Source organism: Mesoplodon densirostris, chromosome 1, assembly GCF_025265405.1.
Source record: "Mesoplodon densirostris isolate mMesDen1 chromosome 1, mMesDen1 primary haplotype, whole genome shotgun sequence".
In the NCBI taxonomy this organism is placed as follows: Eukaryota; Metazoa; Chordata; class Mammalia; order Artiodactyla; family Ziphiidae; genus Mesoplodon; species Mesoplodon densirostris.
In genome coordinates, this window is record NC_082661.1 from 186,459,850 (window position 1) to 186,487,063 (window position 27,214).

General features: G+C 38.8%; 1 protein-coding gene across 2 annotated transcripts in view; it reads left to right on the top strand.

Annotated features, from left to right (window-relative positions):
- SLC4A4 (solute carrier family 4 member 4) overlaps window positions 1-27,214 on the top strand; it is a 305,356-nt gene that overhangs the window by 104,460 nt on the left and 173,682 nt on the right. For both annotated transcript variants that reach the window (XM_060092522.1, XM_060092530.1), the window contains exon 5: window positions 5,743-5,922. In XM_060092522.1, coding sequence (XP_059948505.1) covers window positions 5,743-5,922 — 180 coding nt within the window. The remainder of the gene's footprint in view (window positions 1-5,742; window positions 5,923-27,214) is intronic.

Consider the following 27,214-nt stretch of genomic DNA (forward strand, 5'->3'; position numbering starts at 1 on the left):
GGCCATGGCTCACGGGCCCAGCCGCTCCGCGGCATATGGGATCCTCCCAGACCGGGGCACGAACCCGTATCCCCTGCATCGGCAGGCGGACTCTCAACCACTTGCGCCACCACGGAGGCCCCATGCAGCTAAGTCTTAAGATGCATTTCCCCTTCACCCTACTTTTATTTCGACAAACAAGAAGAAAAAGAAATCATGATGAGTGTGATTATATCCAACAAACAATAGCACGATTTCTTTCCTTTTTGGCAGTCCACTTGCTGCTCCTTCTCAGTGGCCTCCGAGGGGCACCCTCCCTTTGCAGGTGCAAAGTCACTGCCACATGGGGGCCCGTGAGCAGTGGGCCACTGCCTAAGCGGGTGTCACTTCTCACCCTTGTGTAAAAATTCAGCCTCATTCTGATTCTCCTCAGGACCTCTCCTAGTTTTCTTCATGAAGATCCCCTTCTGAACCCTAATAGAAAATTTGTGTTATTTAAAGGATAAAACATCATTTTTATAGGTTATTTTAATAACTTTATTATTGCTGTCATCTTAAAATTTTACATTTAAAGTATCATTCACATATGAAGCCAAGTACATGAGAATTTCTCTCCCCTCCTTAGTTAAAAAACAATTATAAGCCATTTCAGGTATTTTATTATGATGGGAAATGGATTAGGAAAATGTAGCTCTATTTTTGGAGCTCTCATTTTTATATTTAAAGGCATTCCTGGGCTGTGCATGTTGGCAGATACATTAGTCATGTTGTTTCTTGCTTTTAACACCTTTTATATTTTCAAAATGGTAATATATTTATTTTTTATCTCAAAACTAAAACATGTTCATTTCTAGCAATGCAGAAAAATATAACGCGCAAAAGTCAAAATACCACTAATCTCATCTTCCAGAGCTATCCTCCCAGCAGTTTTTCGGTACATCTCTGTTTACACACATGAAATTTATTTTACAAACTGGGATCATACTATAACCCTCTAATCTGCCCTTTCTAACTTAAAAACATAATATGAATATTTCCATGTTATTAAATATAAGTATAAACATCATTTTAATGGCTGCAAAATAGTTAATAATCTATAGTTGGGCATTTAAGTTACCTTCAAGTTTTTATCGTAAAGAAAAGAAATGAACATTTTTGTTATACTTTTGTGAAATTGCTTATTTCCTGATTATAGGTTTCTTATGGTGAAATATTCAAAGGGTTTGAACATTTTAAAGGGCTTTGTTTTGTATTGGCCAAGTGACCTTCAAGAAAGGTTGTCCCGTTTGTTACCGTCATCATCAGTATATGGCCTTGTCTATTGCATACAACATTCACGTCACTGGAGACTGGTCTTTTAAATGTTGCCACTTTGATAGGTTAACATAAAATTGGTGAAATTTGTATAAATTTGTTTAAATTGTCTGTTAGTCTTGAAGTTGAATATTTCTTGGGCCTTTTGTGTTTCTTTTAAGAATGGACTTATATACACTACCAAACATAAAATAGATAGCTAGTGGGAAGCAGCCACATAGCACAGGGAGATCAGCTCAGTGCTCTGTGACCACCTAGAGGGGTGGGATAGGGAGGGTGGGAGGGAGACACAAGAGGAAGGAGATAATGGGGATATATGTTTATGTATAGCTGATTCACTTTGTTATAAAGCAGAAACTAACACACCATTGTAAAGCAATTATACTTCAATAAAGATGTTTAAAAAAAATGTTACCTTTGACCTTTTTTGGGGGGTTGCATGACCATCTTCTCTTCAAGTTTTTTTTTTTTTTTTTTTTGGTCTAGAGTTTCCTTCTTAAAGAAAGAAAAATATCATGTGATATGGAAAAAGATCTAAACTGTGAATCAGAAAACCTGGTTTAATTGGTGGTGGGGGGGTTGCCTTTAATTAAGCTGTATCTGTGAGCATCTCTCCTCTCGTGCTCTTTTCTCATCTGTATAACAAGAGTTTGAACCTGATGCTTCCTGAGCTTCCTTTCAGCTCTGCGATCATCTTGAGCTGGCACTTTCTCTCCCAATTGGGTAACGTCTGTGGGATTTTGAACACTGAAGGCTTAATTTTAGTGTAGCTATGAAATGTTACTGCCTCCACTTTCCTTGAAGGGTTTTGTAGTTTATGCTTAAAGAGATCCCTGTGGGCCATTTTTATGGAAACCCAATGAAGGGCATAAGCCACACAGATGTTGTAACCTGTTCTAATTGGTGATTTCCAGACATTAGTAACAGAGGGCCGGCTGTGCATATATATGCATTGGTTTGAGATTACAGGGGAGGTCAAGAATAGAGGGAGGCCCTGCCCGGAAGGGTAGATAAGAAACACTTTAATCCACAACCCTGGAATTAGAGTAGGAGTTTGATAACACTTGCAGCAGATATGCCAGGGCTATTTATTTTTATGGTTCTTCTGTAAAATGGATTTTCCACTTTGATTAAGACTTAAAGGGAAAATAGACGGGTTGTATTCAGTAGCACTTAATTATTTTACCGTGGAACAGAGGGTTAAGTATAATTACAGGATCCGTTCTGAGAGTTTTACTGAGTAAGGTTTGTGTAGTTAAAAATACTCAGAGCTAAAGGCCACTCTCAAACCAAAACATTCCTATGGGAGAAACTCTTCCTGCTTTGCCCAGGCTCTCTACCAAGTGGTCCAGTGTTATGTGACATTTATAGCATCTGTGTAAGGCATGTGATGGAAAATCCTGGATTCAGCCTCTACTTGACTCCCAGGTAGTTGATTGTACACTGTGTGAATTGTCAGCTTCTGGCTGTGAGACCAGTTCCATGGCTGTTTGTTAAAAAGATGGGCTAATGAGAGGTTCAGTCATGCCCAAGCAAAGCCCCTTGAACATCTGTAACTTCACTTTACAAAGAGATGGGAATGTTTGGGAGATGCTGTTATCCTATCAGTATCCATCAGTTTTCTTTCAGACTTTTGCAAAAGAAGAGCTTTTGTTCTCTTCTCCACTTTTGTATGTGGAGGAGTTTGCACAAGAGGAAAATATTGACCTGTGTTGATGCAGCCATGCACCTGAACAGGTGGGCTTGGGAGCTATTGTTCTAGTTCTCTGCCAGGGACAAAGCTCTATCTGCAGACAGTGAGGTGTTGTCCTGCCATGGCATCTTTTTTATTATTATTATTATTAGTTAGTTAGTTAGTTTTGGCTGCGTTGGGTCTTCATTGCTGCACCCTGGCTTTCTCTAGTTGCAGCACACGGGCTCAGTAGTTGTGGCACACGGGCTTAGTTGCTCCGTGGCATGTGGGATCTTCCCGGACCAGGGCTGGAACCCGTGTCCCCTGCATTGGCAGGTGGATTCTTAACCACTGTGCCACCAGGGAAGTCCCCTGCCATTGCGTCTTGCACAGATTCTGTGATATTTTGTCCTGTGCTCCATTCTGGACAGTGGATATGTCAACCTGTGATGTGACGTTAGAGGAGACTCTTATGCCATACTGCTGACATGCTGATTTGTGAGAAAGAGGACTTCTTGTTTTCTGTTAGAGTAAAACATATCCTTCAGCAGACCCACTCATGGAGCAATTCCTATGAAGCACAGTCATCCTTTCTACTTAGAACCATTCTGAAAAAAAGAGCTCATAGAAATTTTTTGGGAAAGATTTTTCTAAGACTACTTTATTTTATTATTTTTTATTGAAGTATAGTTGACATATACAATATTATATTGTTTTCAGGTGTATAACATAGTGAATTGGCATTATTATACATTATGAATTGATCACCACGATGTCTAGTAATTATGTCACCATACAAAGTTATTACAATATTATTGATGATATTCCCTATGCTGTGCATTACATCCCATGACTTATTTATTTTATAACTGGAAGTTTATGCCCCTTAATCCCCTTCATCCATTTCACCCACCCCCCTCACCTCCTCCCCTCTGGCAACCACTTGTTTGTTCTCTGTATCTTTGGGTCTGTTTCAGTTTTGTTTGTTTCTTCATTTTGTCTTGTAGATTCCACACATAAGTGAAATCATTTGGTATTTGTCTTTCTCTCTCTGACTTATTTCACTTAGTGTAATACCCCCTAGATCCATCCATGTTGTTACAAAAGGTAAGATTTTATTCTTTTTTATGGCTGAGTAATACTCCATTATACACACACACACACACACACACACACACATATGTATATATCACATCTTCTTTATCCATTCATCTATCAGTGGGAATTTAGGTTGCTTCCATATCTTGGCTATTGTAAATAATGCTGCAATGAATATAGGGGTGCATATTATCTTTTTGAATTAGTGTTTTTGTTTTCTTTGGCAAAACACCTAGAAATGGAATTGCTGGATTGTGTGGTGGTCCTATTTTTAATCTTTTGAGGAAACTCCACTGTTTTCCACAGTGGCTGTACCAATTGACATTCCCCACAGTGTAGGAGGTTTCCCTTTTCTCCACATCCTCACCAACACTTGATATTTGTTGTCATTTTGATAACAGCCATTCTGACAGGTATGAAGTGATATCTCATTGTGGTTTTGATTTGCATTTCCCCGATGATTAGTAATGTTGAACATCTTTTCGTGTGTCTGTTGGCCATCAGTATGTCTTCTTTAGAAAAATGTCTATTCAGATCCTCTGCCCACTTAAAAATTGGATTGTTTGTTTTTTTGATATTGAGATGTGTGAGTTCTTTATGTATTTTAGATGTTAACCCCTTATTGGATGTATCATTTTCAAATATCTTTTCCCATTCAATAGGTTGTCTTTTTGTTTTGTTGATAGTTTCCTTTGGTGTGCAAAACCTTTTTAGTTTGATGTAGTTCCATTTGTTTATTTTTGCTTTTGTTGCCTTTGCCTGAGGAGACAGGGCTAGAAAAATATTGCTAAGACATGTCAAAAGAATGTACTGCCTATGCTTTTGCCATGAGTTTTATGGTTTCAGGTCTTTCATTTACATCTTTAACCTATTTTGAGTTTATTTTTGTAAATAGTGTAAGAAAGTGACTTAGAGCTAATAGAAATTTTAGTGATTTTTTTTAGTACGACTAATATATTAAAATTTCTAGAAAATTCTGATCAGGTTATACTTTAAAATGACTAATAGAATATATTGGAAAGGCTTTAGTTGGATCTAAACAAGAAGAATAAACCTCCCTGCTTAGAAAAGACTGAGGCATAATTTTATACTTTAATCTTTCTTTCACTGGATTCATTGGTGTTCAAATAACCTGATATGGTATTATTTTTCTTTACTTTGTCCTATTATAAAGAAAATATAACATTACAGAAGAATTTGGGAAAACAGATTTAAAAATCAGTAATGTCGTGATGTTAAATTTTGCATATTCTCTTCAAGATTTTTTCATATCGTTTATATTTCTGGCACAGTTACTATGACAAGAGAACATGAAATTTTATAATCTTACTTTTAAACAAAACAATTGGAAAATATAAATTACTTATTGTGTTACTAAGAGAAGAATGTGATTAATGTGAATTCACTACTAACTGGGATTGAAAAAAATTTACAAGACAGTTCTTCCACTCTAAACATGTAATTAATACCAGAATATTTATAACTCTCTCTTTAATGCCAATAGCACTGTACCCTGTATCTTTACCTTCACAGACAGAGGAAAGTTAGAAACTTAGAAGATAAATATATTGATATTAAATTTGAGGATGACATCCATAAAATTACAGTAAAACATGAACTTTGTGGTCTTGTGACTGAGTTTTGTTTTTTGCTTTTGTTTTGCTTTGTTTTTGTATCAGAGATGATTGTTGACCATCAGATTGAGACAGGCCTATTGAAACCTGACCTTAAGGATAAGGTGACCTATACTTTGCTCCGGAAGCACCGACATCAAACCAAGAAATCCAACCTTCGATCCCTGGCTGACATTGGGAAGACAGTCTCCAGTGCAAGTAGGATGTTTACCAACCCTGATAATGGTAATGCAGGGGCCGCCTGGCTGCTGCTCTCTCTTACCTGCCTCACTCACCTTTATTCCACCTCTTGTCACCTTTATTATTTTCTTCTAAATCCCTCTTCTTATTTCTTCTTTTCTCAAATTCATATGCCACAGCCATTTCATAATGACACTTTTTATCCAGTTGGGCAGGTTTGCAGTCCTGTTGGAAAGATGTCAGCAGTTAACTGTAGGCTGCAGATGCCAAGATGCCTTGCTTGTTCCACACACATCTATTCTGATTGACTGAGAGGGTTTGGTAACAATGCTATGATAACACCATGATAAAACAACTGAATGTTTCCAATGAATCAGCAAACTTGTAGATTATTGAGTACATCAAGGAATGTGCTTTTGACATGGTGGCTTGTCAGAATTAGGAGGATAGACTAAGATATGATGCTCTGGCATTGCATATCATGAAGTGTTTGCTTGGTACATGAGTTGGTGTCCAGCCTGTAAATGATCATTCATAAAAGTAAGGTTCAGTATTACTTTTACTGCTTAAAAGACCAATCTACTCTTTTGTTATATGATACCGATAGTTAGATGTGAGAATAATTATTCAAGGTAGGATATTAATCCCATTATATAGCAGTAGGAAAGGCACTGTGTTTTATTTATACTCTCTTGTATTTACCAGAGTTTCTTGCATAGTGTCTATCCTCTGTATCATTTTCTTTGTTTTGAATAAATTTCATGATTTGGTGCAGTCTAAGGGAGAAGTTAATATCCATGAGGTATGGAAAATGAAGTTGTGGGGAAAGAGTTGCTAAGCATTGGGCTGGTAAAATTAGGTCTCTCCCATCCCACCCCCAGTCATTTTAGTATTAAGAGAAATGAGTAGATAAGGGAGCTTCTAATTCATTGTTCTCAGCTGCACTTTCAGAATAACATAAAACATGTTGTCACGGAAAAGGTGGACTAAGTGAAGTGTATAAACTGAATTCTAACTCAGCCACTCCATTTCTGGAAATCAGATTTTCTGACTTAATATTAAAATTAATGGTTGGCTGGGAGAGAGCTTACTGTTAGCAAACTTGGCTATATTTTGGAACCATTCTATGTAGTTTTTGTAATGAGTGTCTAGTCCTTAAGCAGAACCAAATGAAAAGTTCAATTTTATTGAGTGACTTTTATATTGATTTAATTGCTGCTATAAGGGTTTTTTTTGAAGCACAACAGCTTATAAATAAATAATTAAAATTAAAATGTTCTTTATAAAAATCATTCAGAAAAGGAAGAATCTAATCTAAAACATTCCTGTGACAATTTGATGGTTCTACCATTACCTGGAATATTGAGGCTGACTGGAAGTGTTTTGATTTTTGTGTATCTCTTGTTTTATTTATTTTTTAAATAGCATTTTGAAGAGTTTAATGGCTGGAAATGTTATGTGATAAACAGTTTGTTAAAACTCATGTCACAAATAATTTGAAAACAACTCACATTTAAAAAATTATGGCATTTAAAGTACAAGTCTGTTTTTTAATATCTTTATTATTATCTTTCTCACATAAAATGATATTTTATGATTTGGAGACTTACTTTTTTTATCACGAAGTTGGTGGTAGTATAAAGAAGCAAGAAAGTGCATTGTTTTCAAATGTTGCTGTATTTGCAATGAGAAGAGGAATGAATATTGTAGAGCAAGGGTGCCTTCTACCAGTATGGTGTGAGGGTGAGCTTCATTTTCATGGAAGTATAGGCAGAGGAGAAATTAGGAACAGATGGGTCTTGGAGGCCAGAATCTTGTGCTTTAGGGGAAAGCATTTGGACATGGAATACAACTAATGAGTTGATATTGCTCGGTCATTCAATCTTTTATCCTATCAGTAGATCTTTGTACTTCAGAGGAAAGTTGAAATTGCATTTGTCACTCACCTTCTCACATGTGAAATGCCATAGATGCTGGGCAGAAAGCAAGTAGGAAGGGCAGGCAGTTCTTGGTCTTTCTGACTCTTCAGCTGATCAGCTTACACCCTACAGCATGGAATATGATTAGGCCTTTTAAAAAATGTTATTGGCATTTGTGTTTCCTAACTCCTTTTAAATATCCAGAGGCAAGATTTGGCTTTGAGAGATTCTATGGTAATGAGTTTCATGTGCCTCCAAGGTACATTATTATAAAGTATCCGATGGGAAATTTTTGGTTTTCTAGAGGCACTTTTTCTTAACTTGAAAGTTTAATACAGTTAGAAATGTTCTTAAAATAAAATTCTAAAATAAAAAATTATAGAACTTTTGCTACTACTTTAATAAATCAGAATCATGTATCTATTGTAGTTGAAGCTAGATTCTAATATCCCCATGTAAAAACCTAGATAAACTGAAGTCACCTTGGTTTTCTATCACAGCCTTAGAAAATAGACTCAGGATGATGCCAGCCTTAGTTATGATAGCAACAATGCAATTAATAGCTGAAATCTATGGACATACTGTAGAGTTGGAAATTTTTTCATTCCCCAGTAGTGTGCTACCTCTTACATGCTCACAAGAGCCAATTGCTATCGGGAATTTTGAGGGCTGGTTGTAAAACACAGCTACTATTAAAAATTAAATTACATAAACATATACATTTAGATAATATTATTAAAAACAATGGTAATAAATACTCAAAATTCATTATCTCCTACTTATTTTACTGCATTTTACTATAGGCTATGGTCTTCAGGTTATTTACATCTATTGTGTCTGTGTAGTCAAAATGCTACAAAATAGTGAGAAGTAGAACACTTCTTCCCATCTCTGTATTCAGGGACTTCATATTGGAAGCTTGGACTCAGTCACGATGGTAGTATTACACCATAGAAATCAGCAAATGCTACAAATCAGGACTTGATATATGGTTTTGTCAATTGTTTCTAGACTTAAAAAAGGGTTAGAGAAAATGCTAATAATGCAGATTAAATTTAAAAGTAGGTAGTGTCTATAGCCATTATCTTAGCTTGGGCTCCTATAGCATGTTACCATAGACTGGTATAAATGCTTAAACACAAGCATTTATTTCTCATAGTTCTAAAGGCTGGGAAGTCCAAGATCAAGATGCAGCAAATGTGGTTCTTGTTGAGGGTCCTCTTCTTGGTTTGTAGATGGTCACCTTCTCATTCCATCTCCACGTGGTAGAGAGAGCTCGATCATCTTTCTCCTGATTCTTCTTAAAAGGTGCTAATTCCATTCACGAAGACTCTGCACCCGAAGCCCCACCTCCTAATACCATTACATTGGGAGTTATGATTTCAATATATGAATTTTGGGAGAATACAAACATTCAGTCCATAACAGCTGTTAAAATGTGAATAACACAAAGAATTGAGGAAATATTCTTTCAGTATTCAAAAGATATTATCCAATTTAGTGAAGGAGTCACCCACATCATTGATGATTGAGTGAAGTCAGTACACTCATACTTACATATATCTTCATTGTTTCACTTTTGTCTTACTCATTAACATATATGATAATGGATGTTCAACATGGATATTGGACCTATGCTTGTTTGCCAGCTGAAACCATAAGTTGGCTACCGATAGAAGAGTTTGGTAAAAATCAACAAAAGCTTTCTGTGAGAATCAACTGGCTGTAGGCAATTTACAGTGGAGCATTGTGTATTTATTATTTGTACGTGTGCTGCACATCTTTATAGCAGTAAAATTTACTGCACACACACACACACACACATACACACACACACACACACACACATTTTTCCACCAGAGAGCTGGTTTTCAAACATTTACCAGCCCACGCACTACAACCCACCACTGTCTAGCCGTTGCCAAAGGTTAACTCTAGTTTTTCGGGTCTTGATGTGGCTTTGGATTCCAGATGATTTAATGATTTTGAAAAGAAATGAAAAAACATTTTTATTTTTAATAAATCAGGGAAGAATCAGGCTAGCTTCCAAGATGTTAATTATTGTGAAATTGCCACTTATCCAAGACATCTGTGAATTCTTGTGGGCATGTCTGCCAGGCACTAAATTTTAGGCAAGTGCTGTATTTTCTCAATATATTAATTGAGGCATTTCTATGGAGTTAGTGTTGCATGAAGAAATTAATGACGTTTTCATTTCCTCTGGTGTTAGACTTTCGTTTACCTATTCTCTTTTTCTTTCTCACTGTTATTTTAGGTTGAACCGTATGAAATTGCCATTTTTGTGGGTAAAATATAGTTGACATTCGGCAATTTCATATGGTTCTACTTAATAATCTGGTCAGAGGTACTTAGAGAATAGTTCTGTATTATTTTAGTTTACTGTGAGAGAATAACATTGAAGCCTAGGAACATTCCTTGGTAGTATTTAAAAACCAAATAAGATGTATTTAGTTTATGTTTTATTAGAAAGTGAAAGTAAAGTTTATACCTAATCGGTATTCAGTCAATAAATTGACAAGGTTACCTGATAACTCTGTTTTAAAAAGTCATGTTTTATAGGATTATCTGATTTTTAAAAGTATCATTTACCATTTAAATGGATACTTTTGATATGCATTGTCTAATCTTACAAAAGATGAGTAATACCCAACCTAAGGACCAAGAACCTTAATTCGAGTATTCGGCTTTCACTCCCTTTATGGAAATTTGGGTAAAGCCATTATGAATTTGTCCCTGGTCTTTTCCTGGCTTCATTTTTTCCCCCTAGACTATCATAAAAATCCTTTCCTTCCGTGGTCTGGGAGTACAGATGCCCTTTACTGAGAAGTGACTTTGGTTATCCAACTGCATCTAGACTATGAATTTCATTTTGCCCAGTCCAATTTTATGATCCCAATATTCATTAGTTTTTTCAGCAAAAAACTGGAAAGGTAATTTAGTACCCAGTTTCTATGTTTGTAAAACAGAGATAATGAAAATTAAATGAGATAATAAATGTAAAATGTTTAGAATGGTAACTGTACATAGTAATCACTCAACAAATAATACTAAATTATATGTAATAAGTTTAGGCACAATTAAGGAAGAAAAATCTCATATTGAGTAAGAGTATTTTCTGGAATGCTATTTGCTCTGTAACTTACTATTTTGGAAGAATCTCATGGGTATAGTGCTGATTTATTCTCTCTGCCCTTTGATAAATGATACCAATACCATTTCATTAGCAATGGGAGAGGAAGAAGCCCTTTCTCATCACAGCCCTCTTACAGAATAGTCTGTCCCCATCATTGATTTCCCTCTTTGCTGGCTATCAGGGAAACCCTAAACCACACTGAGAATCGAAGACTTAAAGCCGCTGCAGAGGTGGATAAGGATTTGGAAAAGGTGGCAGCTCCAAGCCAGGGCAGCTGGCTCCTGGGCCTCATGCTGCTTCCTCCAGGCTTTCTCCTGGTGCACTTTGGCCTCTTTTGTAGTTATGGGGACTCAGGGCCTGCTCCTGATTGAACCTCCAGATTTTATCTGAATTCACCACTTTCTGTGTGTCTATCAGGTATGAGAAGTGCAATCCACTTGCTACCACCATTTACTGCCCACCCTTTACTTTCTCCCCGGATTCCTCTTTCCAGTGTTATCTGCCAGGCAGGATGCTGCTTCCTCTTTCCCACACTGCTGTTTCTGACATTAGCACACAACACCTTTAGGTATTTTAAAAAGTGTAGTCTATTGCTGTTACCTATAATAACATAGATAGTGGTTAGCAACATAGAACAAACAATGAAAATAAATCATTTTTTTTCCATTAGTAGTAATTCTAGATCCCACTGAAATGTAAGTAGGATTAGCTAGGCTCTTGCTGCTTTGCACCCGATTGGAGGTTAGGCATATTCCAGCTATTTGGTTTGGGTATTAGATCAAGCTGCCTAGATACTGGCATGTGGTGGATCTGGCTGGGACCATCGCTAGGTTTGGCAGCTTTCTCAGTCACTTTAGACATTCTTAACTTTTGTCTGGGTTTTGGATTCCAGCTTGCCCCAATTGTTTCTGGCTGGTTATTCTACTTTGCAGTATCCCTTTCCCCCCATACCCTTGAATTCAGACCTGCTCCCTGAATCAGTGGGTAAGGCAGATATTTCCCTAACTTCCCTCAAAGATTCTGTTCCAGAAGCAGGTCACTGTGCTTCTCCAGTTCTGAGATAGGTCAGCTGACAGGCTCACATCACCTTCAGAGGAGAGTCATCTTCCCAGGTGCCTTTCTGTGTATAACCAGCTCTTTCCAAAAACCAGCAGCACACATCCATCTGTTTTGTTCCAAACTCTAATTCTCCGTTCATTTGCACAGCACAGATGAATGTCCTGGCTAGAATTCAGTGAATGACCAAGCTCTTCTCAGTCTTAGATTAAATGAACCAGTCCATGGAAAGTTTCTAGAAAAATGTCTGAATAAAAGTATTCCTTAATAACTGGTATTTCTAAATCATCTATCAAATACCATTCTTATTTTTTTTTCCTTTCCCCAGACAGGTGACTGATCTTCCAAGATTTTTAATGTTCAGATCTTTAAATAAACAATAACACATTTTTTCTCCAAGGGTCATGCCCTTGCAGTATTTGCTAGTCTAGTCCGCTGTTTACGGCAATGAAGAGTCAGGCTTAAGAGATATAACACAAGTGAGTATTTAGTTTTTGATATTGAAGGCCTACTTTACAATCTTCTCCTTGAAGACATGGCACCATCTTTTCCAAAGCTTCAGTCTAATCTGGGAGTAATACTTAGTAGCAGTATGAGTTTAAGCAATTTACATTATCTCCTTGAGCCTCAGTTTCTATATCTGTAAAGTAAGGGTACTAATGTCTTATTCTATGTATATAACCAGGAGTAAATGAGATATCTTTGTGAGAAGTATTTAATAATCATAACGTGAGATGTCATTGTAAGGAATAGCTATCATTCAGAAATATTTTAAGGGGAAAATTTAGTGCCTTTCAGATTTAAAACTGAAGACAGAGCGTCAATTCCCCACCATTATTTTGTATTTTCTCATTTTCTGTGTCTTTTAATTTTTCTCCCCCACCACTCCATATATGAAAACGTGCTTGGAGTTTTGTTTTTAAAATAGCACTACTTTCATTATCAACTTTACAGAATCCAAATAATACATAAGGAGGTGCCACTCATGGGCTTTATAATATTTTTAACTTAGAGTATAAAGATTGATTAGTATGTCTGAGCAATGACAGTTCTTAGCTATCAATAAATAATATATGTATAGCAGGACGTTACCATGAAATAAACATATTTTAAAATTTTACTAATTGCCAGTCTGTTTTACATAACCAGGGTCTGTGGTGGAGTAAAGGAATGGAATGATTCTCATTGTCGTATCTTACCACATATGAATATTCTCTTCTCCATTTCTTTCTTTCTCTGGAAAAGAGCCCTTAACTGATTTTCTGCTGCCAGCCTCGAGTAAATCTTCTTCCAAGGCTTGAGATCCTTGATAGAGCTGCCCTTGTGAAGTCTTGCTTTTCCCAGACTCAGCTTGCTGTGAGAGCAGACAGGAGGGTAGGTGTAGATCCTACTCCCTGCCCTGGTCTCTATGAAAGAGAAATAGAGAGGAGAGGAGAGGGAAGGACAGGAAAACATGAGGGATGAAGGAAGGCAAAATAGAGACATGAGATGTGAGCACTGTGGACTCTTTCCTGTGTCTTCCCAAAAGAAAAAAGGGGGAAGAAAATCAAAGTCTTCCAAGAATGATAAAGCATGCCTCATTTTACTTGAACCCTGTTTCAGTATAAATACAAAGGACAAAAAGGAGATTTTTTTCAGGTTTATGAACCTGATTTCTTAAAAATCACATTTTGATATTAAAGTTGCATTAAATTAAGCCAAGATTGCTGTCTTTCATGTTTTCCAGCACCCTTCAGGGTGTTGAACAAAGGAAATATCGTTCCATCAATGGTTGTAGTAGTAGTAGCAACAACAGTAATACCTCCCATTAATTGAGCACCTGTTATACACCAGGCATTGTTTCCTGTGACGTTTCTAATGTTTCTATATCATTATCTCCAACAACAGTTGAAAAACCTGAAGCTCAGAAATGTAAAATAACTTGCCTCAAATAGAGAAGTGGGGGAACCTCGTGCACTTGATAACAATATTCATATTCAACTGCAGTGGTAATGAGCTTCCTCAACCATAATTTATTTCCCACACATCATTGATTCCACGGCTCTTACTTTGTGTAACCCTGTGTTGTTGAAGGGCTCTGAGGTCATTCTGTGCCTAGGCAGGAATCCATGCCAAACACGGCAGTTGGATGTCTTTATTGGCTTTCTAAATGGAGATTTCTAGGCAACATGTCATGTGTTTACAGGTGAAATATTGCTAAGCTCCTGAGTTAAATTTCTTGGCTAAATAATGGTGTGGAATACATAGTAGGTGCTGAATAACTATCTGAACATACAACATTGCAATCTGGAAAGAGTCCTAAAATTTTAGCACGAGTAAAATTTGTTTTCTTCTTAATAGGATTGCTAAGAAAATGTTTTTTTGATAGGGTTTTTTGTGTGTTTTTTTCTTTTTGGTTTATTTGCCTGATTCAAGTAGGGACACCCTTACTTGAACAGATTTAGGATTGATGGTTTTGAACAAGTTGATTCTCAAGGGAAAGATGAATCATTACTCCCACCCTCCCTACCCAAAATCCTCCTCACAACACCTTTTTCTACAGTCTAGATATTGGAAACCATCACCCAAAAATCGTTAGAGCTATGTCTCCTCATCAAGTCAAAATAATATAAACCAGTTTCTACCTTGTTTATGCCAGAAGTCAGGCAAAAGTGATTTAAAAGAGAATATGTAAGATAGTAGCAAAGGTATTTATTTTGTAGCTTAAGTGTAGAAGAGGTACAGTGAAAGCATTATTTGGAAAAGGCTTACACAATATATCATTACCATGCTATCTATAATCATAGAAAGTTTGGCTTCATGTTTAAGAACAACTTTTCAACATTTTATCTTTGGAGTAAATTTGTGAAGAGAAGAAAAGCAGCATGAAAAGGTTACAGAGTTTGTATCTCTTCCTGCACAGAAGTACACAGAGGTCTAACAAATCAAAATGTTGGAATTTGCCAATATGAGTAATGGATGCTGTGAGCCTTCCAGTTTTCATGAGGGTAAGCAGCCAGATGGCTCCAATCAGCTTTACTAAAACACAGGTGCCAAGTTTCTATGGGCAGTTTCGTTTTCATGCTTGTCTTTGGAGCCAGGTTCTTTGCCAGTGTGTGCCGGGCTCCATTCCATTGTCCCCTTGATGGTGAGGCTTAGCATCAGCGGAGGCTGTATATGCAAAAAGGAGTTCCCAGCTTTAGTTCCCAAGAAATAACTCACTGACATGTTGGCGGGGGGAGTAGAGGAGAGAGAAGCTGTTGGGGACAGCCAGTCATCAGCACCCGAGTTTTGGAGCAGCTGCTGACCTCTTGTACTCATTTTAGGAGCAAGCCATGGTATTGGTGATAGAATTTGGGTGGCTTTGTACTTGTTCAGCAGCTGAAGAATGTGAAGGCTCTTTTGAGTTTACTTTGCATTCCTAACCTCCCTCTGTTCTCACTGATCTGGAATTTTAGTTGGTCCTTTCTTGGTCCTAGATAAATGGCTGCCAGTTGTCCAACCTCTTCCATTTCCTTTAGCTAAGCCTGAAGGAATATTGGCTCACTAAGCAGGTCCCTCAGTTGTCAAAAGAAATAGGAGGTGAAAATTGGCCCGTATGATAATATATATTTCTAAATGCCTCCCTCTTAACAAAAGCAATTTTGGAATAATCTCAACTGGTTCATTTCCCTTTTTCATTTTTCTTAGTGCAATAAAAACTTGCAAAGAAGTTCAATTATGGGAAACAAAAATTCAGATTGCAAAGAAAAGACATCAGATTTGCCTCAAACAGGTGCTGGCACAGATGGCCCGCTCACAAGTCCTGGCTTTATTTACAGCTTTTAAACACAGACAGATAAATTGACAAAAATGTTTCTAGATTTTATAATGTGCTGAATGCCTAAATTTGGCCATCAACTTACATTAATTTATAATTGATTCAATTTAGAACTTGACCTCCCCAGTCACCAATAGCCTTAAGAGGACTATTTGTCTGCCCTGTCATTTGCACACTTGTGTCAATAGATAATCTTTGCTTTCGGTTGGATATGCTTTGTTTGTTGCTTTGATCATTTAATGACTATATTATTAAGGGGAAAAAAACCCTCTCAAGTCAAATTGTATGTAGTCTGATGGTTAGTTATTTCCAACCTCACTGTTGTTCCTTGAAGGATAATTATGCTGCCTGTCTTACCAGGAGTGAGGCGTTTGATGAGAATAGCGAAACAGATGACATGAAATCCAAATGGAACTATCTTCAGGCTGAAGTTGATGGTGTTCTCCAGTTGATTAAAAATATCTGGAGGCACCATGCTGCACATTTAGCTTACATCATTATTCTGTCTCTGATGTGGTCTAACATTTGGCATGGGTACACCACATATTAAAATTATAGTAAAATTAAGTATTACAGTGCACCAGAAAATGAGAAATAACATGCATTTCTAAATTGATTTGTATTAAGATTGAATTATCTATATCCTAGTCTCATGTTCCTGAAGGGCTGAAAAACAGGAAGCAAAGGGAATTGAAAACCTGTTCTGTATTCATCAAGGAAAATATTTCCGAAGTCAGAGTATGAAATGTTGCTTTCTTTTTTTTTTTTTTTTTTTTTTTTTTTTTCCTGTACGCAAGACTCTCACTGCTGTGGCCTCTCCCGTTGCGGAGCACAGGCTCCCGACGCGCAGGCTCAGCGGCCATGGCTCATGGGCCCAGCCGCTCCGCGGCATGTAGGATCTTCCCGGACTGGGGCATGAACCCATGTCCCCTGCATCGGCAGGCGGACTCTCAACCACTGTGCCACCAGGGAAGCCCTGAAATGTTGCTTTCTGTTTTGTGTACAAGATCCATGAAAGGGTCTGTTGGGTAAATCACAAGAAAGCGTGTTACTAATGTAACACCCTGCTCCCCGTGCTTTACAAAAGTGTGTGTAACTTCCCTCTGTGTGTGCTTATGTGGTGCAAGATTATTAACAGTCTTGAGATTAGTGTTCATTATGTAAATCTTTCCTCTGTATATAATCCATGTTTTGTGTGTTAGAACTTCAGGGCGGATCATCCACTGGTACTTGGGGAACTATGATAATTGAATGTAATTTGTTTTAGGCTTTTAAATTCTGTGTTGGGATTTGTTCCATCTAAGGATGCAGGGTCATGGGAGGGGTGTGTGTGTCAATGTAATATGTCATTGTTCTCCTTTAACCTGCTTGTGTGATTTGCTTTAGTATTTTTTTCTTCTTAATTAATGCTTTCATCCTCATCCTTGCTGTGGCTTCCCATGTGTCCTCCTCCTCTTCCTGTCTTCTGCTTCTGACACTAAAGCCCGCAGCTCGCTTGAGAACTCAGTGCCCTGCCTAGCAACCCGCACCTTGGACGATGACCCCCGAGTGCGGCGCTCTCCCAGCGTGGGATGGCTGAGTAAGTCAATGACTGGGAAAGGGCAAGGATGGTGGCAGTGGTGGGCGTGGGAGGGCACGAAGATGGGGCTCATGGTTACTGAGTGGAGGGCATCCTCAAGAATGCCTGAAAGGGTAAGGCTCACAGATTCCTAAATTCACAATTACGGATTCGTTTCTTCTGTTAGCAAAGAGGACAGTAATAGTGTATTCTCTGGGTGGTCTGGCATCCTGCGTTAAGCTGAGTACCTTGTAAGGCAGTGGAAAGAGTTGGAGACTAAGGGCTGGGCTTGGCGCTGGCAGTGCTCCCTCCACGGAACACTTACAGAACCTCAGTTTCCTCATGGTGGTGATGACGCCAGATCTTCTTACTTCAGAGGATTGGGAGGAAGATCTCTTAAAGATGAGGTCTCTGAAGGTGGTGTGAAAGCATTCAGATGCTGGATGAGAGGAAAAACTAAGTTAGTGGTCTACATCTCCCCTCCCCACCCAGTACCTGTTAAGTGACAAAATGGCAGTAGGTGCTACAGACAATGAAAACGTAGCATAAGATAGAATCTTTATTTCTTATAAAGTAAAGAGTTTTGTTAAAGAGACAAGGTTTATATACCTAAAACCAAAAGAGAAAAGAACATGTACCAAAAATGACATGAACTTCCCCCTGAGATTTCCAAGTTTGATTATATGTGATATAAATTTCTTTTAGTTGTGAGGAAGCCTGTTCATGGTGACATCATTAGTCTTTTAACTTTATTATTACCTTTCTTAAAATTAACCTATTGATTTAGCTTTTTACTGTTTTTGCATAAGGAAATTTCACTTACCTGGGAAGGTGTTTTTCTCAGATGACAACGGGGGAAGTTTTAGTTCATCCTAAAATAGTGTTTGTTGTGCTCCGTTCTTCCAGGGTTTTCATTGGAGTAAATTTGATGCTTTTAGAAACTGTAGTTATAATCTCTACGTCCCTTAGAGATATAAATGTATGTGCTGCTCATTACTGCATGCCAGGCACTGTACTAAGCACTGGGTATTTAGAGATGAATGAGTGAGTCCCTGCCCTCAGTGGGGCTTCCTTTTTAATGAAGAAGGCAGGACACAATGGATAACAATTTATCAAATGTTAATAAGTAAAATGACTGAAAGTACACACACACACATATACACACACAAGATTATGGGAACATCTGCTGGGCCTGGGAGTTGTGATGGTAGAAGAGGCTTTTGGAGGAGATGATCTTGAGGCTAAATCTTAAAGGAAAAGCAAGAATTTGGTGGCAGGAGAATTGGGGGGGAAGGGCCGCTTACTGAACTACTAACTTTGTAATTATTTCTGCTGTACAGTAGGTCTAAGAAGCTTGAATAATAATTTTGTCTTGAATAATGATAAGAGTTACAAACATTAATTCATCACTTTTTTGGTACAAACCCTGAGCTAAGTACTTTATGGGATACCATTTAATTTTCTGAACAATCCTGTGAAACGGCTATTGTTATCCACAATTTACAGATGAAGAAATTGGGCTTAGAGAGGTTTAATAACAGATCATTAAGTGTCTTGGGCAGGACTTGAACTTCATCATGTAGTAGTTTCATCTATAACTTTGACAAATAGTGTCTTACTGAAGTTAAAGTGTAAGAAACTCACGTGGTTACATTGCCAGAAAGATTTACTCACCTTGCAGTGAACCTTCAGCATTCACATGATTTTCTCTGCAAAAATCACCCATTTCTTTCAGTAAACTCTTTTCTCAGTGGTGCCTCTTAGGGAAAAAATAAATTCAGGTACAAAGTTTAGTCATTGGAGTTTGGAGTCAGGCAGAACTGGATTTGAATCCTGCATCTACCACTTACTGGCCTCTTCACTTTGGGCAAGTTACTTCTCTACTGGAAATCTGGGTTTACATAAAACCCAACTGTAAAACTGGGTTAATCTTACCAACATAGGATTGTTGTGAGAATTAACTTAGAAATATGTAAAGTGTTTAGTGTATTGCTCAGCACTCAGTAAATCTAGCATTTACTGTTATTAGGAAAGTGCTTATAGGAATTGCTCAAGAAAATGTAGCGTTATTATCCTTTTAAAGTTTTACTTATTCCATGTCAGACATCTAGACATTGATATACTGTTGTGGATGAAGTATCAAGGAAATTGACCAAAACGTTCAGTTTGCTCATGTTGTGGAAATATGGCACCTATTTGGAAATTAACTTAAGATCACACCCTGGGCCAATCCTTCTAAGAAAACACATTTTAGTCATGAGAGATGATTCTTCTCATTGTCTATTTATATGACATATTCTCTCCCTAAACAAATGACTTCGATGTATCATCTCAGTCACCTCCCCCAGGGCTCCCTATTACCTACCACATCAGTTCAATAAACTTAATATACATAATATATAAAATAATGAAGATGTGCAAAGTGGCGTTAAGTCCTGTTGGTCCTACCAACCTATTCCTCATTTTCATCTCTTCTCAGTATGAAGCTCTAGTCTAAGCAGCTTTGTCCTTTTTCTTTTCCTTTTTTTTTTTTTTTTTTTCAGTACGCGGGCCTCTCACTGCTGTGGCCTCTCTCGTTGCGGAGCACAGGCTCTGGACGCGCAGGATCAGCAGCCATGGCTCACGGGCCCAGCCGCTCCGCGGCATGTGGGATCTTCCTGGACCGGGGCACGAACCCGTGTCCCCTGCATCAGCAGGCAGACTCTCAACCACTGCGCCATCAAGGAAGCCCTGTCCTTTTTCTTTTGGCTTGTTTCGTGGGTGCCTTACTTGATCCCTTGGCCTTTCCAAGAACACCTTTTCAAGTATGCCCATGAAAAATATTCAGCAGGGCCCGAATGAAGTCCCATCTCCTTTATAAAATTGTTCTCATAAACACAAAAGATCTTTTCAGGTCCTAAATTTCCTAGTTCCTATTGTCTGTGTCTCACAGTGGAGGATTTGCTATATGTTGTTTTATGTTGCCATCTGATGTTTCATGATTTGTATTTTTTCATTTCCACTGTATAGAAAATCTCCTTTAGGTCGGGAGCCCGATCTCATGCTTTTGTGTCTCTTCCAGTGCAGTGTAGGTATTTGAAACATAGGAGTTGTACAGGAAATATTTATTAATCCTTGACACGCTATCATTTCCTTAAAAACAACCAACAGCTCAGTTTTCTTGAGGGCCCATCTTGACCACAGTAAACTATTAACCAGAAGTGAATATTGTTTACCTGGAAAAATTATTTCCCCGTATTTCTGCTCACTGCAGCCTGATGAATTTTGTCATCAGTTTATTCTAATAGTTAACATGGAATTATTTTTTCAGAAACACCACCCAAAATATCACCTAAAAAACAGGTTTATGGGCAAGGTTCCTTATCTTTTAGAATTCTTAGCAAGATATTTTCAGACTTAGTGTTAACTTGAAGTAACTACTACCTCTAATAAGCTACATTTAAAGTTGCTTTTGGGGAGTTAGCTCTCACCATTTTTACATTGTGTGCTTCTTATCTTAGTTGTCACCTGAAGCAGATGTGAGCTTACAGCTCTTATCCGTTTCAAACGCTGCCAAGGTATTGAATTAGAAGTTGGAACAAAACCAAAAATGATTTCCTCTTAGAGATCTCACCGGCACGTCTAAAACCAGTCTGGGCCACTGAGAACAAAGGAGCTTTTACCTCTACATTTCAGGACAAGTTAATACCCACCTAAATGCTTTGCCATTATTAGAGCGTAGGTGTGTGCCCTATCTTGGTAGATCCAGAATGGCTCTTCACTCTGAGCGCTTATCTGTGAATTCAGTTTGACATCTAACAGCCCACATCCTCTGAGCCCTTAGAAAACACTTGTGTCCTTTTGCAGTTATTGGCAGTGGAAATCAGCTGCTTCAGGCTCTTAGGTCTGAAATTCAAAGAAGAAAATGAGGTTTAGGGTTTTTTTCCCTATCATCTTCTGCACATTCCAGCATCCGTCATCACTTTGCTTTGTACTGTCTTTCTGTCTAATTTGTAAATCTACCAGGCAGGGACCCCTGGTCCAGTTCAGTGTATTGTTTTGTTTTGTAGGTACTTATCCGGTGTGTGATATTATTACTATCCCAAGTATTAATATTAGATAGTACTATTTTTTTTAATGAAACCACAGTGGTATAATTCTGTAGATTCTTGTTTCATCTTACAACCAGGTTACACAGTTAACATTACAATTGAAAGAACTGAAATGCAAGTGGTACTCTTTCACTTTAGGGAAAAAAATTTGTTTTTTTTCTTTTGGTTCATTTCTGGAATTAAGCAATTCAAGTCTTTCAACTGTTGGAAAGTTTACTGACCCAATAAAAAGTATAATTTTCTCTGGCTCAAGAGTTTTCTTAGAGAGTACTGAAACTTCTTTAGGAAAGTCTTGAACCCAGAGAGTTCACTTTAACACATTCAAGTCAACGAATGTTCTCTGGGGCCTTCCATTTCTAGTTCCATAGTCCAGTGGGAGAGAGAGGTGAGGGAAGTTCACAGCTGACAACAATTTGAGAGAGGCAGAGCCCCCGGAAGCGTATTAGGAGGGACCTGTTTGTCTACAGTGTGTAACAGAGTAGCTTACATTATACTCTCTGAAAATGCTTATTGGAAGAATGGATAGTGGGGCATAAAAAAAAATTGGGGAATTAATTCTTCTCAGAGGAGGTAGACTTTTCAATGGGCCATAAAGGGTAGATTGTCTTTCCATACATGGAGGTTGTAGTAAAAGCAGGAATGAGACATTGAAAGGTAATACTAGGCTGAGAGAAAAGTATACAAGCAACCAGGTTGTTGAGAATAGAGAAGAGTTTGTGTGACATGGAGTCAGTCAACACATTTAATTAGCAGAGAGGGCATAAGAACGGAACATGTGGATGTTAAGGTGGCGAAATCATTAAGCTGTTTTGTGGAAGGTCTGTGAACGTTTTTTAGCAAGGAGGTAGTTTGGTCAGAACTGTGTATTAGGGAAATTAATCTGCCGGGGTTTTCAAATGGGTTAGGAGGGGGAAAGGCTGGAGGTAAGGAGAGAGTTAGGAGGTGACTGTAGGAGACCAGTTGAAGAGACTGAGCATCCAGGCTAGGATTGTGCCTGTGGGAATGGAAAGGAGGGGATATTGCAAGACGTGTTGTAGAGATGACATCTGCAGAAATTGGCATCCATTGAATGGCAGAGGACGCAGAGTAAGGAATCCAGGATGCCTCAGGTTTTGAGCTTGCAACCAGGGAGATGGTAGGAAACCCGTCATAGAAAAGGGTGATGGGGTTTACAGAAACAAGACAGTTTCTATTTCTGCCCCTTTCATGCCTGCTGGGACCATCTTTGAAGATCCATTTGACTAGGAGATGGTTAGATTATGTATCATGGGCCAAGACTCTTAGAATTCTGCTTTGTTAGCACATTCTCACCTTAGTTTGGGGGATCCATTTAAACCTGTCTTTAGGGTACAGAATGACCACCACATCACAGCTCTCTTTAGGCAACTAGTGAGTATAGATCATTTTCATCTTGATTCCCAGCATTTCACCTTCCATCCCTGTGTCCAAGATGTGGGCTTGTTCTTTTTTTTTTTTTTTTGCGGTACGTGGGCCTCTCACTGTTGTGGCCTCTCCCGCTGCAGAGCACAGGCTCTGGACACGCAGGCTCAGCGGCCATGGCTCACGGGCCCAGCCGCTCTGCGGCATGTGGGATCTTCCCGGACTGGGGCATGAACCCGTGTACCCTTCATCGACAGGCGGACTCTCAACCACTGCGCCACCAGGGAAGCCCCCTGGGCTTGTTCTTGATTGGGAATGTTATTTGGGTCATTTATTGTAACATTCTCACATACACTTCTTGGCCTTTTAAAGGGCAAAAAGGAAATCCAAGTATAACTTTCAAAATTCTCTCACTATAGCTTTTCATAGTGAAAGACTATGAAAAGACTGTAGGAAATGAAATCTTTCAGCAACCTGACATCTACCTTCAGACTTTTTAGTTAACATAAGACATTCAGAAAACTTATGTGGTATCCAGGAATAAATTATAACATTCTTCAAATACAGACAGTCCTAACCGCTTTAAAAAAGGGGGTGTTAGTTACTATTTATCCTGAGCTTCTGAAAGAGAGCTCATTAGTTATTTCATTGTTATCTAATATGGTATTTACAGCGGACTAAAGTATATGCTGGCTTTAGAAGTTATTAATAGAAAGAATCAAGGTGGAGAAAGAATAAAAACTTAGAAATTCTGTTGTATTTCAGAGTACTGGGAACTTGGAGGAGATTTTAAGAGGCACAGATTTTGAAAAATTGTGACCATCTGCTGGAATTATGAAATAGAGTTTTTTTTCCCCAGCAAGGAGAGCTTGGGATTTGTGAGCATTCAAACTTGTATTTGGCAAAATGGTGGTATATGGAATATGTTCACGATGGAAGTCTTCTTCTCATCACCAAATCTGTGCCTTTTCCTGACTTTCCTGTCCGTTACCATCTTTCTCCCTCCTTTAGACTTGGAACCTTAGAGCCATCTTTGATTATGCATTCTCTCTTCCCCTCCACCCGCAGTGAAGGACTAAAACTGTTAAATGGTACGTCTGTCGTGTTGCTTGCCTCTGTCTCCCTTCTGGTCTTACTCTCATTGCTTTTGTTCAGGTCCTTATTTCCTCTTGCTTGCCGTGTTATCTGGGGTCACTGCTTATAGCTGGGCACAGGCAAGTGCATCCTATACTTTGCCTTCCAGTTAATCTTATCATTCCTGGCTGACATCCTCATGTGGAAATGATCAGTGGCACCTCAGTGCATCTCAGGTCACATCCAAACCCCTGGTCCTGGCACTCAAGGCCCATTGCATAGTGACCTAAAGTTCAGGAAGCGGCATCTCATGCTGTTATATTTCCCTTTATCTACACTACATTTCAGAAGCTACTTACCATTACTTGAAGCTGCTGAATATTTCCCTCTGTTAGTGTCTTTGCCCTGAACAGTCTCTCCACTTGAAATACTTTCCTTTCTCCTGAGACTTTCTGTCAAAATTCTGCCAGTTGTTCAGGGCCCACATTCTCCTTGAAACATTCCCAACTTGAGGTACTCTCTACTGACCTTGAATTCTGAAAGCACCTTTTTTTGCGCCTCCTCCCATGACCTTTATCTCATTCTGCTTTGTGTTGTAGTGTGTGGGTACGTCCTATTCCCTCTACTAGCTATACCTTTCTTAAGCAGGACCCGTGTCGAATTGACTTAGGTATCCTCTATTGCAGGGATGGACAATTAAGGCCTATGTGACATACTGTCTGGTTTTGTAAATAAAGTTTTATTGGAACACAACCATGCTCATTAGTTTATGTATTGTCTATGGCTGCTTTCATGCTACAGTGGTAGAGCTGAATAGTTGCAACAGAGAATGTATGGCCCACAAAGCCTAAAATATTTACTATCTGCCCCTTTACAGAAAAAGTTATCTGACCAATTACACTACAGAACTAGTTCTCAAAGTGGGGACTGGGGACCCCTGGGTATCCCTGAGACACTTTCGAAGAGTTTGAAAGGTTTAGGTTTTTCTTTATATCACTCAACCAAAACAGCATATCTCAACAGATTGAACATAGAAGCAAACATGAGAATCCAGGTGGGTTTTTTTGTTGTTGTTTTTTTCTGATACAGAGGCCTCTCACTGTTGTGGCCTCTCCCGTTGTGGAGAACAGGCTCCGGACGCACAGGCTCAGCGGCCATGGCTCACGGGCCCAGCCACTCCGCGGCATGTGGGATCTTCCCGGACTGGGGCAAGAACCTGTGTCCCCTGCATCGGCAGGCGGACTCTCAACCACTGCGCCACCAGGGAAGCCCTTTGAATAATTTCTGTCTGTGTTTCTAGGGAAGTGCCTAGAGCCTGTATGAAAGTGGCATATCCTCTTAACCAGCTAGAGGCTTAGGCTGTATAGGTTGTTATTATAATTTGTAATAATTTCAGTGATAGCTGTAACTATTGTCTTTGTAAGAATGATTATTATTACCTTGGATTGCAAGTATCCCTTCCCCTATAGTGGTGATAATTTTATCATATGAAGTCTCAGTGATAGAGTTTTGGGCTGTTACATTAATTTATTCAAATCATCAATTCATTCATTCACTTAAATATTTTTAAGTACCACTCTTTGGCCAGTGCTGAGCTAGTCCTGGTAAAATACAGTGAACAAGGCAGACACCTACTTCAGAGACCTCCTAAGTAGACCTGCTTTTACCAAGGGGAGAGTGAGGTTGGTGATAAGCTGGTTCTCTTGAGCAGAGTGGGAAGTGCTTGTGGAGGAGTGTGGGTCACATCTGAAGGCAGAGAATGAGAACCTAGAAACCATCTGGGATGTGATTAGATAGTGAGGGATGTGCCTCGGCCATCAGAGTGTGGATGAGTGGAATCAGAGAAAGGCAACGTAGTTGGTTCATGAGAGTGGGCTTAATATAAACACACAGAGGGAAGTAGACTTTGCTCTGCTGCTTTAAAGAACAATCAGGCCCTATGGGTGAATATTTTAGGGAATAAGATATTGACTTGGACTCCTAATGTTTTAGATAAGGATTTGAGTGTGTAATTTTTATTTTCATGATTCAAAGATTTATGAATTTCAATGATTTTTCAAAGGATCAGTGACTTGATCCAGGTTCAGGCCCTGTTGTCAAGGATAGAGTCCCGTCCCTCTTGTATGAGGATGCAGGGTTTTCTCATCAAGGGACCTTTGCCTACCAGCTTCTTGGTAGGGAATGAGGGCTGCAGGGACCAACTCCCCAGTGCTAGAGAATTGTAAAGGGTAAAGCAAGGGCTTCTATTATGAAAATCCTTAGTTAAGTCTGGGGACATATGAGAATGTACATTATTTCTAATAAGTTCTGTGTATTTAAATGAAAGCCAGCTCTTTCTAAGCATGTATATGCTTTGGTTGGCACTCACTGTCTCTTGGTCCATCCAGATGCCACTGCTTACCTGGGAAATTGAAGTGGTTTACTGCATGTAAGAATGAGCTTAATTATAATAAAATAGATCGCTTCATTAAGTGGCAAGTTTCCTGTCATCAAAAGTGTATAGGGCTTCCCTGGTGGCGCAGTGGTTGAGAGTCTGCCTACCGATGCAGGGGACACGGGTTCGTGCCCCAGTCCGGGAAGATCCCACATGCCGTGGAGCGGCTGGGCCCATGAGCCATGGCCCCTGAGCCTGCGCGTCCGGAAAAAAAAAAAAAAAGTGTATAAACAGACATTGGGAGACTAGCTGTGTCTGTTGTTATAAGAGAAGAACTGCTTGGGAGAGAAATTGGTTAGTGCTCTTGGTGTTCTTTAACTCTGTGATTCTCTGAGCCACATCTCTAATAACATAGCCAGCCTTCCAGAATATCTACCCTGTGGGGCGTTTGCACTTATCGTACCCTCTGTATTATCTTCCCGCAAGAGATATGTATAACAGTGAGAAATTTCCAGTGGTACTGTACTGAAATAATTTCTGAAGCTAACTTTTTGATACTGATTCAGGTTATTACTGATATGAGGTTTTTTCATCCTCTGCTTTAAACCCCTCTTCATCTTGATTCAGCAGAAAATGGATTTTCTAGAAAGTACCTCTGCCCACTGATTTAAGCAGTCTTTAAACAGTATAACTAGACCCAGTGGAGTAGTCTTAGAGTCTGCGTCATTTTTTGTTATTGTTCAAGTGTTCATATATTTTACCACTGTCTCTTTTCCCATCCAGTTCACCCTCCATTCCACTTCAGGAGGAAATAGAGAAAGGCATATATTGCCCTCGAATCAGAATGATAGGTGCCAGAATGAACTAAGACCACAGTGTTCTCAGAAAACATTTGTCATTACCTAAAGAACTTCCTATCAGCACGATGGAAC